Genomic DNA, 16677 nt, shown 5'->3' on the forward strand with positions numbered 1-16677 from the left:
TTTGATGCAACAGCACCAAGACCCTCCATAAAACCCACCTCCTTGACCAAGTCACCCCTCTAATATCTCATGTGGCTCGATATCGATTTTTGTTTGATAATCGCTCCTGTGAAGCACCTTGGGACATTTTTCTATGTTAAAAGGCGCTATATAAATGCAAGTTGCTGTTGTTGAACCTGTTATTGATGTCACCGGTCCCTATTGTAGCTCGCCCCTCTCCATCTCCATGTCATCTATGTTTCTCTTCCTCTCTCTGCACCCCCTGTCCTGTTGCACCTTCGCCCTTCAACTCCATCCCTGTCCCCAGTTCATTGAGCTAATGTTTAATCCATTTATTGATCGAGCAACACACCCCTCATTATTGGCTGATTGAGCCCACATTCACTGCAACCAACATTTCCGGTTCAAAATTGCAATTTTAATTTTTTTTATTCCCCATCCCAAGCTGCCCTGAGGAGATGGTGATACAACGGAGGGCAGTTAAGAGTCAACCAGGTGGGACTGGAGTCCCATATCGGTCCAGACCGGGTAAGGACGGCAGGTTTCCTTCCCTAAAAGGACATTAATGAACCAGTTGGGTTTTTACGATGATCCGACAGTTTCACGGTCACTTTTACTGAGACCAGCTTTTTATTTCCAAATTTTTTGAAAAACCGAATTCAATTCTCAAACTGCCACAGTGCGATTTGGACTCAGGTTCTCTGGATTACTGGTCCAATAACATGAGCAGTACACCATGACCCCATCTCCAGCCTGTGACTTAAAGCACTGGGAACTGTACCTAAAGAATCAACTCTTCAGAGCTGAGGGGGTGGGCAAGAAAAGTAAAATCACATTTAAGCCAATACACTTTGTTGGTGTGGAATATACTTGGTGTCAGACCCTTAATCCATCCCTCCAAACTGCTCCCACTTCTACCAATCTCAGACCTGAACCCCAGTGTTATACAAAGATCTGTACCCACCAGTACTGTACCCATGTTATACAGTGTCAGACCTGTACCCACCAGTACTGTACCCCAGTGTTACACAGTGTCAGACCTGTACCCACCAGTACTGTACCCCAGTGTTATACAGTGACAGACCAGTACCCACCAGTACTGTACCCCAATGTTATACAGTGACAGACCTGTACCCACCAGTACTGTACCCCAGTGTTATACAGTGACAGACCTGTACCCACCAGTACTGTACCCCAATGTTATACAGTGACAGACCAGTACCCACCAGTACTGTACCAGTTATACAGTGACAGACCTGTACCCACCAGTACTGTACCCGTTATACAGTGACAGACCTGTACCCATCAGTACTGTACCCATGTTATACAGTGACAGACCTGTACCCACCAGTACTGTACCCCAGTATTATTGTGATAGACTATAGTGTTACACAGCTCACAATACTGTCCCTGGTCACAGCCCAAGTTTGGAAGGGCAGAATCTCGAGTTGTTCTGCCCGGGTGTTCTCACAGTTACAGCAGACACAATTCACACTCGCACTGTGACCAGTAACAGCGCAGGAAGGTTGTCAAGTGCTCGCAGTGCAGTGAGAGTTTTAGAAAGTGTGGCCTGTATACCCGTCTCCCACTGCTGCCCTCAGCTTCCACCCCTGGGTTTCAGCTGTCTGCAATGGGAGACCCAAGTACACAAGCCATGTACTCCTGACAAATTAATTTGTTGTGAAAACTCAGGAAAGCCCTAGGTTAATTGACAGTCTATGCTGGGTCAGCTGATTATAAGTGGGACAGTGATAGGGACACTACAAACGGGCTGATCAACCATGGGGGGTTTTGTATCTTCGCACTCTTCCCTTGGAGAAGGAGGTGAAGTAGTGGGAGGATTCACAGGCTGATTAACAGCCTGACAGGCCCTGTTGTGAACACTCTTTCCACAAACGAAACCACCTTTATACCGGCCGATTGGGGGGGGGGGGGGGGGTTTAGTCCTATACGGTGGGAGGGGTTTATGGGCTCCCACAACCCATACGATGAGTGGGGTGGGGGGCACTCTCACCCACCCGACATGAGTATCCCACTGGATGTCAACTCAGAATTCAGAGCTGGAGCTCCGGTTTCTACACACTGGGACGGTCTGGAGCGGGGATCGAACACTACTGCCTTCAGGCTCAGAGGTGGGAAAGGGAGGGAATACCATGGGGGTCCGTCTCCTGGTCGCTGCCCTGCGAAACTCATGCTGGAAAGCGTATGGGTGAGGGCTGGATAGGGCTTGGTGGGGATGCCCCCCATGGTAGAATAGCTTGACCACTTATGGCTGAATATCATGGGCAGCTTGTGAAGTGCAAAGCTCAGCAACTCTGGAGGAGAAAACAGAGAGAGGGGGAGGAAAGAAAAGATGTGTGGCAGTATTGAGAGCTTACCGAAATATTCCTTCTTTATGTGTAACTCCAGCTCCTTCTCCAGCTCCCTGGTGAGGGCTTCCAGCCTCTTCTCGGCCTGGCTGGGACCGCTCTCCCTGGAAGGGGTGACCTGGTAAGGGAGCCGGAACTTCTGGGCGGAGGACGGCCCTTTGCTGGGACTGTAGTTGTACGAGAGGATGGAGATGGGAGCCGGCTCTCCGCTGGAGGCGGGCGGCGGCGGCGGCGGCTGGTCGTGGCGGGGCGAGGTCGGAGCATGTTGGGGCCGGTGATGATAGTACAGGTCGCCGGGAGAGGGCACGACGTCCTGCCCGGGGAAGCCTTCCTCCTGGAGCCCGCCGTACAGCACCGAGGACCGGGGGGAGGAGGGCAGCTGCATCTCGGGGTAAGCGGCGCTCATGGAGCCCCGGGAGCTGCGGGAACTCTGGCTGGAGATGCTGCTCCTGGCGCTTAACACGGCCAGGCCGGGCCCGGGGCCGGGACCCTCGGCGTCCGAGCTGGCCGACTGCACATAGCGGGAGTCGGAGTAACTGGAGCGGGGGCTGGCCGTGCTGGAGCGGGGGCTGATGTGCCTCTGGTCGTAGCCCATGCTGATGCCGCTGGTCCGGTTACTGCTGGGTTTGCTGCCGCCTCCTCCTCCTCCTCCTCCTCCCTCGTAGCTGTTGAGACTGGCCCGGGGGCTCGAGTGCTTGCTGGTGTCGCTGGCCGTGCTCGCGTAACTCGACCTGGAGCTCAGAGCGCTGCTGCCGCCGCCGCTGCTGCTGCTGCCGCCGCCGCCGTCGTATTGGATCAGGCTGCAGCGGGGGCTCGAGTACCTGTCCTGGCCGGGCCCGGGGACCACCAGGCTGGAGCGGGGGCTGGGGTAGAGGCTGGAGCGGGGGCTGGAATGCTTGCTGTGCTCCTGGGTGGAGTTAGAAGAGGAGGAGGAGGAGGCCAGGCTGGACCGGGGGCTGGTGGTGCTGAGCCGGGCGTCCTGGGGCTGCCCGCTGCCGGATACATTGTTGCCCCTGGCCGCCGATACATTGTTGCTTCTGGCGGCCGATACATTGTTGCTTCTGGCGGCGGCGGGTACGTGGTGGTCCCTGGCCGCCGATACATTGTTGCCTCTGCTCGCCGATACATTGCCGCCGGGATACACCGGGTAAACTCCCTGCCGGCTGCAACCCAGCCCCGGCTCGTAAGCGATGCCGCCGCTGTACCTGCGGCTCTCCGCGTTGTAACCGAACGGCGCCGCCGGGGTCCCGTGTCCTTTGAAGTAGCAGCTCCCCGGGTCCGGCTCGCCGCCGCCGCCGCCGCCAGCCTGCTGGAGGTCTCCCCGGTGCATCGACACCGACACGGCCGCCGTCTCCAGCCCGGCGGCGCTGCCTTGACTCCCGTTCGCACCCCGAGGGGCTGCGGGGAGTTTGCAGAAAGTGCCCAGACTCCGCTCCTGGTGACTGATGTCGGCTCCGGCCCCGTTCATCCTCTCCGAGGGCTCCGGTGCCTGGAGGTGGTGGTGGTGGTGGAGGTGGTGCCCGTGCCCCGGTATCATCTGCAGGAAAAACGCCCGCTTTGTCTCCTCCAAGTCCGGGCTGACCAGCAGCTCCCTCCGTGCGTTGTAAAGCCCATCGTTAGACGCCTCGTACAGGGACAGATCCTCCAGAAAGCTCGCCTGCACGCCGATATCTTCCTCGTATTTAGACATAACTTAGACCGTCCGGAAAATCGAGAGATTCCGAGAGCAACTTCTCAAACTCCGACTCTCCGAGAGGGGGAAACGGCAGAGCGCCGTTTAAAACATTGTTTGAACCGATCACCGCTCCGTCTATTCGCCTCCTTTTGTTCTTTAATTTATTTAATTTTTTTTTATAAAACGTGCATTGACCGTCTCTCCCTCGCCCTCTCCCACGCGCTGCATTTTATTCTTTGCATTTGAAATTTACAAAAAAAAAACATTTTCTCCCCCCCCTCCCCCTTAAAAAAAAAGCCTTGAGTCAATTTCACTCCCGGAGCCGCAGCACCGAGCGGAATGGCGCGCGCGGCGGAGGGAAGCTCGTTCCTTCCAACCGAACGTGTAACAATCTGGAGAGAAAAAAGCAACAATTTCCGGATCGGGGAGAGACAGAGCCCCTCCCTCCACCATCCCTCCCTCCACCCGGGCTCTACCCCCCTCCCTCCATCTCTTTCCAAATTGCACAACTCCCCTCGTGTACTTTAATGCTCCCGGACGGGGTATGGGGAGGGAGGGGGTTTACCGGCTGGAAGGAGGTACAAAGATGCCAGTCTCCCCCCCCCCTCCCCTCCTCCTCCTCCTCCCTCCCCTCCTCCTTCGTGCACTCTTTGGCGAGGCTCTGGAATGCGCGCAGGGGCACGGCCCAGGCAGGGCAGAGGGGGGTAGCGATGAGGCTGCCAGGAATGTGCTTAATTCCGAGGCCAAACAATATGATCGAGAGAGAACTCCGTGCGGGAGGGGGGGAAGAGGAGGATGGAAGGAGGGAGAGAGAGAGAGAGAGGGAAATAAAACTTTCAGAAGCTGCACGGTGACGCTGCTTCATGCACAGACACGAAAAAAAAAGATTTTTCTTCCCATTCTGCAGGAGGGAGTTACTGTGACGAGCCCGGAATCCACCTCTTATACTGCATCGATTCTTCCCCAGGAATTTCCCTTTTTCCCCTGTGAAGCACGATTCCCTGTTTTGTCAGTCAGGAGACACAATAACAGGCGGGCGGGGGGGTGAAGGAGACGGTGATAACTGTGAGCTCAGGTACCTGACACCTAATGCCCACCTGCTGTAGGATCTGCCCCATTTTGGTTCCATTCAAACCAATGGAATGAAAATCCAGCAGGTTCTGAGAACGCACAGGCGTGGGCCCGCCAGATCACCACCCAGGAGGTGAAGATTAAAATCTGCCCCCGCCCCTCCCCACTTTACAGGTAGAGATTCCGTTTGCCTGTCTCAGCTCATCTGCTGCTGAAACCCTCATCCATACCATTGCTACCTCCAGACTCGACTATTCCAATGCTCTCCTGGCCGGCCTCCCATCTTCCACCCTCCATAAACTCCAGCTCATCCAAAACTCTGCTGCCCCGTATCCTAACTCACACCAAGTCCCGTTCTCCCATCACCCCCTGTGCTCGCTGACCTACGTTGGCTCCCGGTCTGGGAATGCCTGGATTTTAAAATTCTCATCCTTGTGTTCAAATCCCTCCATGGCCTCACCCCTCCCTATCTCTGTAACCTCCTCCAGCCCCTACAACATCTCTGCGCTCCTCCAATTCTGGCCTCTTGCGCATCCCCGATTTTCATCGCTCCGCCATTGGCGGCCGTGCCTTCAGCTGCCTGGGCCCTGAGCTCTGGAATTCCCTCCCTAAACCTCTCCGCCTCTCTCTCTCCTCCTTTAAGACGCTCCTTAAAACCTACCTCTTTGACCAAGCTTTTGGTCACCTGTCCTAATGTCTCCTTTGGCTCGATTTCAAATTGTGTCTGATTCAGGACAGGCGGGGCCTCTGTTTAACGTCTCGTCCGTAACATGGCACCTCTGACAGTGTAGCACTCCTCAGTACTGCACTGGGAGTGTCGGCCTGGATTATGTGCTCAAGTCTCTGGGATGGGGCTCGAAGGCGAGGGTGCGACCTACTGAGCCACGGATCACATGCCAAAAAAGCATTGTGTTTGAATTGTGTATATAATTGCAAGTCGCCATTTATCTGGACTCTTCCTATTTTTTTCTCTGAATTTATCTGGGTTTTTATGGGGTTTTTTTTCTCCTCCGCTGATTCTCTCCCAATTTTTACAATAAAAACAAAACCTGAAAGAAACGTTTTAAAATGTTTTCTATAAAAACCGACCTTAAAGCTCCTTGCCTTGGAGCACTCTGAGGCATCAGACTATGGAGGCACGACACCAACTGTGCCACTCTGCAGTCAACTTAACCACTTACCCAAAGAGGACAGCCATCGACAACTCAGGAGCACAACATTGAGTCCTTGCTAGATGGACAGCAGCTACTGTTTCAGTTGTGGCTCAGTGGGTAGCACCCTTACCTCTGAGTCAGAAGGTTTGTGGGTTCAAGTCCAGACATGTGAGCACATAATCCAGGGAGTGCTGCACTGTCAGAAGTGCTGAACCATCCTTTTTGTCATTTAATCACTCCTGCCCTCCACCCTGTCAGAGACCTTCCCTTTTGTTCTTTCCTCCACCTCCCCCCCCCCTTTCCGTGGCTCTGTACTTGCTTAAAAACTATTTAATCTTCGACTTCTTCCAGTTCTGATGAAAGGTCATCGACCTGAAACGTTAACTCTGTTTCTTTCTCCACAGACGCTGCCTGATTTGCTGAGTGTTTCCAGCATTTTCTGTTTTTATTTCAGATTTCCAGCACCCGCAGTATTGAAGACATTGGTATCGATGCTCTGGCTATGATTGGATAGGAACCAAGCAAGGGCAGTCCCATCGAGCTGGACAATGGTGGAGAAACATTGGAGGAGAAAGTTGTGGTTGACCAGGTCAAAGGTTGCAGGGAGGTCGAGGAAGGATAAAGCACCACGGTGACAGTCATGGAGAATATTCTAAATGACTTTGTTTAGGGCCATTTCGATGCTGTGGACGAATTAGTCGGTGGAGCTGGCCTTCATAAAGGTCAGCAGCTACAACAACTTCCATTTATACAGAGCCTTTAACACATTAAAAACATCTCAAGAGCGATTATCAGACAAAAAGAAAATTGACACCGAGCCACATAAGGAGATATTAGGGACAGGTGACAAAAAGCTCGGTCAAAGAGGTAGGTTTTAAGGAGCGTCTTAAAGGAGGAGAAAGAGCCGGAGAGGTTTAGGGAGGGAATTCCAGAGCTTAGGGCCCAGGCAGCTGAAGGCACGGCCGCCAATGGTGGAGCGAATAAAATTGGGGATATGCAAGAGGCCAGAATTGGAGGAACGCAGAGATCTCGGAGGGTTGTAGGGCTGGAGGAGGTTACAGAGATAGGGAGGGTCGAGGCCATGGAGGGATTTGAACACGAGGATGAGAATTTTAAAATCGAGGCGTTCCCAGACTGGGAGCCAAGGTAGGTCAGCGAGCACAGGGGGTGATGGGTGAATGGGACTTGGTGCGAGTTAGGATACGGGCAGCAGAGTTTTGGATGAGCTCAAGTTTATGGAGGGTGAAGATGGGAGGCCGGACAGGGGAGCATTGGGATAGTCGAGTCTGGAGGTAACAAAGGCATGGATGAGGGTTTCAACAGCAGATGAGCTGAGGCAGGGCGGAGACGGGCGAGGTTACGGAGGTGGAAGTAGGCGGTCTTGGTGATGGTGAAGATTATGGGGTCTAACTACAGAGCTAGAGACCTGCTCGCTGGCACATCAGTGTGCGTGCAGCTGTGCCATATTGAAGAGTGTGCATGCACGACATATCAACCTGGCAATATCTATCGTCAGTCAGCAGACACGTTGAACCTGGGCCCACTATGAAGCTCCAGGAATGGACAGCACTAGCGGCTTCTACTGCTGGATTTGGGAAAACTGGAGAGTTTGTCTCATGGGGTGCCAAATGAGTGGGACTCTCACATCAGCAGTGGTCAGCATTAGTGTAACCTAAAAGCCGCTGAACTCAATATCCACCTCCCCCCACCTTTCCTCTCCTCCCCCCTCCTTTCCTCCACCAACAGTGCACTGTGGCCGCAGTACGTACAATCTACAGGATGCACTGCAGCAACTCACCGAGCCTGGCAACCTCTACCACTGAGAAGGACAGAAACAGCAACCTAACGGAAACACCAAGTTCCTCTCCAAGTCATACACCATCCTGACTTGGATGAGTAACACCATTCCTTCATCCTCATTGCATCAATATCCTGGAATTCCCCACCTAAAGGCATCGTGGCAGCACCATCATCGCAGTGTGGCGGTTCGAGAAGGGCATGGGGTGGGCAATAAATGTGACTTTGCCAATGTCACCTCCATGCCCAGAACAAATAACACAAAATGTGAAAGCACCTCTAGATATTCAGTAAGATGCCTCATGTGTCTTCCTACAATACCAGTCCATCATGCAGTGGTTAAAGCTGTGATTAAAGGTCCCCAATTAATCAGCGGGTAAGTTTACATAGAATTACATCGAGTCTACAGCACAGAAACAGGCCATTCAGCCCAACTGCTCTGTGCTGGCGTTTATGCTCCACACACCCATTAGGGATGGGCAATAAATGCCGGCCGTGCCAGCGATGCCCACATCTCATGAACGAATAAAAAAAAAACGTGAGCCTCCTCCCTCCCTCCTTTATCTCACCCTATCTGCATGTCCTTCTATTCCTTTCTCCCTCATGTACTTATCTAGCTTCCCCTTAAATGCATCAGTTTGCAGCACAGTATATAATTAGAGCTGAGCTATTCAGGCCCGAAGGGTCACAGGTCGATCCCCAGTCTGAGCTAACCTCTGCTGGAGTAGCAGGCGAGGTGCTGCCAGTGGCCCGAGTACCCCGGGTTAGGGATGGGGAGAATCAGCCAGCATTACTGCCCTTGATTGCCTCCCTGATGGAGCATTTGTTGGGTGAGGAAAGGATCGGACAAATCGGAGTCATACAGCAGAGAAGGAGGCCATTCGGCCCATCGTGCCTGTGCTGTCTCTTTGTGAGAGCTATCCAATTAGCCCCACTCCCCCCTGCCCTTTCCCCAATAGAATCAAACGGCACAGAAGGAGGCCATTCAGCCAAATCACCCGCCAATACAAAGCATTTAGGCCAACCCGTGTAGAACGGTGCCTCGGGCGAGGTACACGGGGATCCTAACGCCTCTCGAAAAGTACATCAGCACCAACTCGCACCGTGGGACAAAATTTCCGTGTTCGGAATTTCTGGGGACAGACTCCAGGTGACGACCCTGTCTGAGAGGGAGAGTCCCAAAGGTGGAAGAAACTTCGCCTCTTGTATTCTGCATGGATTTTCTGCACCTCTGGCTCAGCCACGTCTCTCTGGACTTTGACGTGGAGCATGCCAGCCTTATCTAATCCCACTGGTCTGTGGGGCTTTGCTCTAGACTGAGCTCAGGAGCAAGAGCTGGGTTTTCTGTGCAACTAACCAAGCTCATCGCTACAGTGCAGGAATAAGTCTGATCCAAATTGCCTCAGGTGGGTAACGGGTCAGACTGTCTCTTGGTCAGAAGGTTGTGACTTTGATCCCAAACTAGGTGTTGTGGGAGGTCCTGCCCTTCAGACGAGGCCCCCCGTCTGCCTGCTCAGGTGGATGTGAAAGATCCCACAGCACAATGGGAGGAGCTGGGGGTGGGGTGATGAGGGGGTGGGGGAGGTGATGAGGGGGTGGGGGAGGTGATGAGGGGGTGGGGGGGGGGGGGGGAAGTTCCCCCTGGTGTCCCGACCAACATTCCTCCCTCAGCCAGCACCACGAAAAACACACCAACCAATCATTCATTCCATTTGCAGTCTGTGGGATCTTGCTATGTGCAAATTGTCCACCACACTTCAGAGTTAATTATTGTTTGTGAACCATTTTGAGATGTTTTTAAGAGGTATGATAAGGCGCTATATAAAGTCAAGGATATATTATTACAAAATTCTATGTCCTGGTTCATAATCAGACTTTTCCTGCAAACTATGCATTTTCCCCTGTATTTGTCTCTCTTATTTCCCTATGGATCACCAGTTTTCCTTCCCCTGTGTCTGGAAACAGCTTGTTTTCCTAGTAAGTGCAGAAATTCTTGCAGCTACTGGAAAAATGTTAATGATCAAACTGGTTGTGCATTCATCAGGATTGTGTTGCACAGTAACGCATCACAGCACTGACCTGGTCACGGCACGTTCATTTAACCCTTTCAATCACCATTGTCTCTCTCGTTTTTCTCCCCCCCCCCCCCCCCCTCCTCAAAAGCACTGACTCTGGGGTTCCACAACTGTCTGGTGACCTCTGGTACCTTTGCCCAGGTGTCTGGTGACCTCTGGTATCTTTGCCCAGGTGTCTGGTGACCTCTGGTACCTTTGCCCAGGTGTCTGGTGACCTCTGGTACCTTTGCCCAGGTGTCTGGTGACCTCTGGTACCTCACCCAAATGCCAACCGACCTTCAATACATCACCAAGTGCCAACTGACCTCTGGTACCTTGTCCACGTGCCAGCTAAGCTCTGGTATGTCAACAAATGACCATTCTTCATGTGTGAACCTTGACCGAGCGAGGCAGGCTATTCAACTGCTCCTGGGCCCGACAAAGTGGCCCTCTACTGGTCCTGGCTGGAGGCGGCCCACGGGGGCGGTCGCTCCGACTGCCTGCCTCTCTTCCGCGGCATTCTCCGCGCCCGGGTGGCCCTGGAGAGGGAGCAGGCGGTGTCTGCCGGTACGCTTGAGGCCTTCCGCGACCGGTGGGCACCGCAGGGGCTGGAGTGCGTTATCGACACCAATAATAAAATAGTGATTTGATTCTGGTTTTGTTTGATTTTGCGATAAAGAAATAAAGGATTTTTTTTTAAATGTAGATTTTTGGAGTTCCTGATACTGGAAAAAAATATCTCAAGTGCCGCCTCTTAAGGAGACAGCACTAATATAATTTAGACATAAAGTCTCATTCACTAAAGAAACCTTTAATTTCAATCATAATATTGTTGTGAAAAAGAAAGCCATCAAGCTGAGCCCCAATCCCGTGCTTACCGACGAGCCACACATCTTCCAGCAGGGGGTCACTGGACAGCGATTAGGTTTGGGGATCACGGTTGGTACTTTGGAGGAGATCACTACCTGGAAAACACATTCTAAAAGAAGCATGGAAATAGTGTGAACACAAAGGATCTAGAAACACTGGAGAAGGTGCAAAAAAGATTTACAAGGATGACGCCAGAACTGAGAGGTTATAACTATCAGGAAAGACTGAACAGGCTGGGGCTCTTTTCTCCAGAACAGAGAAAGCCGAGGGGTGACCTGATAGAGGTCTTTAAAATTACAAAAGGGTTCGATAGGGTAGACAAAGAGAAGATGTTTCCATTTGTGGGGGAGACCAGAACTAGGGGCCATAAATATAAGATAGACACTAATAAATCCAATAAGGAATTCAGGAGAAACTTTTTACCCAGAGAGTGGTGAGAATGTGGAACTCGCTCCCACAAGGAGCAGTTGAGGCGAATAGTGTAGATACATTTAAGGGGAAGCTGGATAAACACATGAGGGAGAAAGGAATAGAAGGATATGCTGATAGGGTGAGATGAAGTAGGGAGGGAGGAGGCTCGTTTGAAGCATAAACACCAGCACAGACCAGTTGGGCCGAATGGCCTGTTTCTGTGCTGTAAATTTTTTGTAATTCTGTATAATTATGTGAATCTACTCAATAGGTTATCAAATAATTGCAGTCACATGTTGGGCAAATCAACAAGTGGATGAGGCATCTCACTGCGCAGGGATCGACTGGATGTTTTGTGTATACCATTAATTAAAAGTTAATGATATAGGAATTAGGCAAAGAGGGATTATACCTGAGACTAATGGTGCACTTTGTTCCTTTGTGGGTTGGTTTCTGTGCATCTGTTTTCAGTGCAAGTGCTGATGTTGTGCCATTTGGGATTAGATTGTTTATACTGTGAACATTCTCTTCAAAATCTATTTTCCCCAATGGTTCAGCCAGTAGCTAAATCACACAGACCAGGGGTGGTCTCAGGTTCCATGCAGAGTTGGCTAATCTCGGCTAGAGTGCTCCAGTTGGCCTCAGTGCCGTTGGGCTTGTGAATGGAAAACACCAGCCTGAGTTCCCGGCCCCTGATTGCCGTCCCAGGGAGCCTCTCGCTATAAAGGAGACACGTTTGGGCTTCTGGTTGAGGACAGCATAGGGCTCTGCTGTGACGCCCTCCGAGTCGAATAGCCCGCCAACACTCACGTGTCAAGAACGGACGTTTGGACGAGGCACCAGAGGGCAACCAGTTCTTGTGCACGTGTCACAAGAACTGGTTGAGTCAGTGTCTTCAGGAGAGGGCGGTGGAAAAGGGGCAGTCAGACTCACTGGCACTGCCCGACAGCTCCAGCCACACTGCCTTAACACGTACTCCAGGTGCAGTGAGCCAGGTGTTTGCAGAATGGCAGGTGTAGAGCATGAGGAGTGGCAGATCCCCGATACATTAACACAAATTGTATTGACGTGCCCCGTGTGATTTTAAGTCATTCAGACTGGGAAGGTCCAGCTTGTGCTGACTGAGCTGATGGTCATGTGATAATCGGAGAGTGACCCTTTGCCTCTCTGCCCGTGGGATGGGAGTGGCAGCTGACACGTTAATTATATATTCTACGATTTGTCCCATTTCTTACATCAACAAATCAGGCGGAACTTTTAACTTTGGCAGGAGCGTAAAACTGGTGATTATCGGATTGACCATCCATTACACACCCGCCCGTTACACACCCACCCGTTACATACCCACCTGTTACAAACCCGCCCTACACCCGCCCGTTACACACCTGCCCGTTACATACCCACCTGTTACACACCCGCCCTACACCTGCCCGTTACACACCCGCCCGTTACAAACCTGTCTGTTATACACCCACCCTACACCCACCCTTATACACCCGCCCGTTACACACAACCCCGTTATACACTCACCCGTTACACACCCACCCATTATACATCCACCCCTTATACACCCACCCGTTACACACCCACCCGTTATACACCCACCCTACATCCACCCCTTTATACACCGCCCGTTATACACTCGCCCGTTACACACCCAGTCCATTACACAACAGCCCGTTATACACCCGCTCGTTATACACCCACCCGTTATACACCCGCCCGTTATACACCCGCCCGATATACACCCGCCCGTTATACACCCGCCCGTTATACACCCGTCTGTTATACACTCGTCCGTTATACACCCAGTCCGATTCTCCTTTCTACTGACTTCAATGGAAAGGAAATTCGGGCAGAGTTTATAGCGGGCGGTCGATGCGATTATCGCCAGTTTCACACCCCAGCTGAAGTTGAAACTTCTGATCATCCACACAGACTGATGATGCACAAAGTGCCTAATAGTTAATGTCCTGATACTGGGACACCTAAATGTATAATTGCACTTATGTTCATTCAGTACAAATCAAAGGGCACCATTGTATTATTATACAGGTCGCTGGTCAGACCGTATCTGGAGTACTGGGCCCAGTTTCAATCCCCCCACATGGTGGGTGATATCATGGCCCTTGGAAAAGGTCCAGAGGAGAGGCACAAGAATGATTCCTCGCTTAAAGAACCTCAGCTACTCCGATAGGCTCAGGGACCTTGGTCTATTTACTGTAGAGCAGCGTAGACTTAGAGGTGACCTGATAGAGGGCTAGAAAATCATTAAAGGGCTGGACAGTGTCCCTATTGATAGATTATTCCAGTTTAACAGGTTGGGGAGGACCAGGGGACATGAGTTTAGACTATGGGAGAGTGGGAATAGACTCTTTGTGCATCATCAGTCTGTGTGGATGGTCAGAACTTTCAACAGTTTAGTGACATGAAGCCCTGGTTGAGACACATGATAGAGAGCAATGAGTGTAGATTCACCAGGATGAGGCCAGGGGTGGGAAACTATAGTTATGAGGCGAGACTTGAGATTCTGGGACTGTTTCCATTGAAGCAGAGAAGGATAAGAGGAGATTTAATGGAGGTTTTTAACACTCTGATGGGCTGTACAGGGAAAAAGCATTTCCTCTCGGGGGGATTCAGTAACCAAGGGTCATCAATTTAAAATTGTCACAGAGGAGACAAGATAGAAGAAATTTCTTAATTCAAAGTGATGTTCGAACATCAAATTATTTGCCACAGGGAGTGGTTGAGGCAAAGATTGCTGCATATTTAAAGGGAGAATTGGATCAATATTTACAGCAGAAGAAGATACAGGACTATGGGGAGAGAGTGGGACAGTGGGATTAGTTTGGGATTGATACAGGGCTATGGGGAGAGAGTGGGGCAGTGGGATTAGTTTGGGATTGATACAGGGCTATGGGAAGAGAATGGGACAGTGGGATTAGTTTGGGATTGATACAGGGCTATGGGGAGAGAATGGGACAGTGGGATTAGTTTGGGATTGATACAGGGCTATGGGGAGAGAATGGGACAGTGGGATTTGTTTGGGATTGATACAGGGCTATGGGGAGAGAATGGGACAGTGGAATTAGTTTGGGATTGATACAGGGCTATGGGGAGAGAATGGGGCAGTGGGATTAGTTTGGGATTGATACAGGGCTATGGGGAGAGAATGGGACAGTGGGATTAGTTTGGGATTGATACAGGGCTATGGGGAGAGAATGGGACAGTGGGATTAGTTTGGGATTGATACAGGGCTATGGGGAGAGAATGGGACAGTGGGATTAGTTTGGGATTGATGCAGGGCTATGGGGAGAGAATGGGACAGTGGGATTTGTTTGGGATTGATACAGGGCTATGGGGAGAGAATGGGACAGTGGAATTAGTTTGGGATTGATACAGGGCTATGGGGAGAGAATGGGGCAGTGGGATTAGTTTGGGATTGATACAGGGCTATGGGGAGAGAATGGGACAGTGGGATTAGTTTGGGATTGATACAGGGCTATGGGGAGAGAATGGGACAGTGGGATTAGTTTGGGATTGATACAGGGCTATGGGGAGAGAATGGGACAGTGGGATTAGTTTGGGATTGATGCAGGGCTATGGGGAGAGAGCTGAGGCAGTGGGATTAGTTTGGGATTGATACAGGGATATGGGGAAAGAGTAGGGCAGTGGGATTAGTTTTGGATTACTCTAGCAGAGTCAGCACAGACACGATGGGCTGAATGGCCTCTTGTGCATCCCCGATATTAATCACTCCACCATTGGCTGGCGTGCCTTCAGTTGCCTAGATTCTAAGCTCTGGAATTCCCTCCCTAAACCTCTCCGCCTCTCTCTCCTCCTTTAAGACGCTCTTCAAAACCTACCTCTTTGACCAAGTTTTAGGTCACCTGTCCTAATATCTCTTTATGTGGCTTGTTGTAATTTTGTTTGATAATCGCTCCTGTGAAGCGCCTTGGGACATTTTACCACGTTAAAGGTGCTATATAAGTGCAAGTAGTTAATTTTCCTCTCTCAAAGCTGGGAACAGTCTGTGCTGGTTTAGGGGTTGCTACAATATTCTCCACATTCATGGGCTCGAGTGGGGAGGAACCGCCAAGGTTCCTGATTGGTGTCCAGTGACGCCTGTTCGAAGATGGCAGTGTGGACGTTAGTTTGAGCTCAGCTCTGATGCTGTCCGCAGTCCACCGGCCTGTCCGCAGTCTGCTAGCCTGTCCACATTACTGTTCCACTCACACACGTTGACTGGTGGCCATTTGGTGAGCCAGCCTGAAGCAGCAGGATTCTGAGCCTTCAGGAGAGGAGGGGAGAAAATTGGTGGGAGTATCATTTGATCCTTCTGTCTCCACTTTAAATTCTACTCTTTATGGGGCCAATTAAAAACAACTTGCATTTATACAGCGCCTTTAATGTAGTAAAACATCCCGAGGTACTTCACAGGAGCGTGAATCAGACAAAAATTGACACTGAGCCACGTAAAGAGATATTAGAACAGGTGACCAAAAGATTGGTCAAAGAGGTAGGTTTTAAGGAGCGTCTTAAAGGAGGAGAGAGAGGCGGAGAGGTTTAGGGAGGGAATTCCAGAGCTTAGGGCCCAGGCAGCTGAAGGCACGGCCGCCAATGGCGGAGCGATTAAAATCGGGGCTACGCAAGAGGCCAGAATTGGAGGAACGCAGAGATCTCGGAGGGTTGTAGGGCTGGAGGAGGTTACAGAGATAGGGAGGGGTGAGGCCATGGAGGGATTTGAAAACAAGGATGAGAATTTTAAAATCGAGGCGTTCCCGGACCGGGAGCCGATGCAGGTCAGCGAGCACAGTGGGTGATGGGAGAACGGGACTTGGTGCGAGTTAGGATACGGGCAGCAGAGTTTTGAATGAGCTTAACTTTGTGGAGGGTGGAAGGTGGAAGGTGGGAGGCCGGATAGGAGAGCATTGGAATAGTCGAGTCTGGAGGTAACAAAGGGACGGACGAGGGTTTCAGCGACAGATGGGCTGAGGCAGGGGTGGAGACGGGCGATGTGACAGAGGTGGAAGCAGGCGTCCTTGGTGATGGAGAGGATATGGGGTCCGAAGCTCAGTTCAGGGTCAAATAGGACTCCGAGGTTGCGATCAGCCTGGTCGATCCTGAGACAGTTGCTCAGAGATGATCAGCATATCAGGAAGTAATTACCTTCCTTTAATGAGGTCATCTGCATTCTTTAAATGTAATTTGGCCTCATTGCCAAGCTCCCTCCCTCCGATTTAAAAATTAGGATAATTTTATACATCCCTAATTGT

General features: G+C 51.3%; 1 protein-coding gene across 1 annotated transcript in view; it reads right to left on the minus strand.

Moving 5' to 3' along the window:
* Positions 1 to 4484, minus strand: part of wtip (WT1 interacting protein) — a 35615-nt gene extending 31131 nt beyond the window's left edge. The window contains exon 1 of the mRNA XM_067998197.1: positions 2379 to 4484. Coding sequence (XP_067854298.1) covers positions 2379 to 4059 — 1681 coding nt within the window. The 5' untranslated portion in view covers positions 4060 to 4484. The remainder of the gene's footprint in view (positions 1 to 2378) is intronic.
* Positions 4485 to 16677: the final 12193 nt, after the last annotated feature.

The sequence above is a fragment of the Heptranchias perlo genome, chromosome 16 (assembly GCF_035084215.1).
Source record: "Heptranchias perlo isolate sHepPer1 chromosome 16, sHepPer1.hap1, whole genome shotgun sequence".
Taxonomy (NCBI): domain Eukaryota; kingdom Metazoa; phylum Chordata; class Chondrichthyes; order Hexanchiformes; family Hexanchidae; genus Heptranchias; species Heptranchias perlo.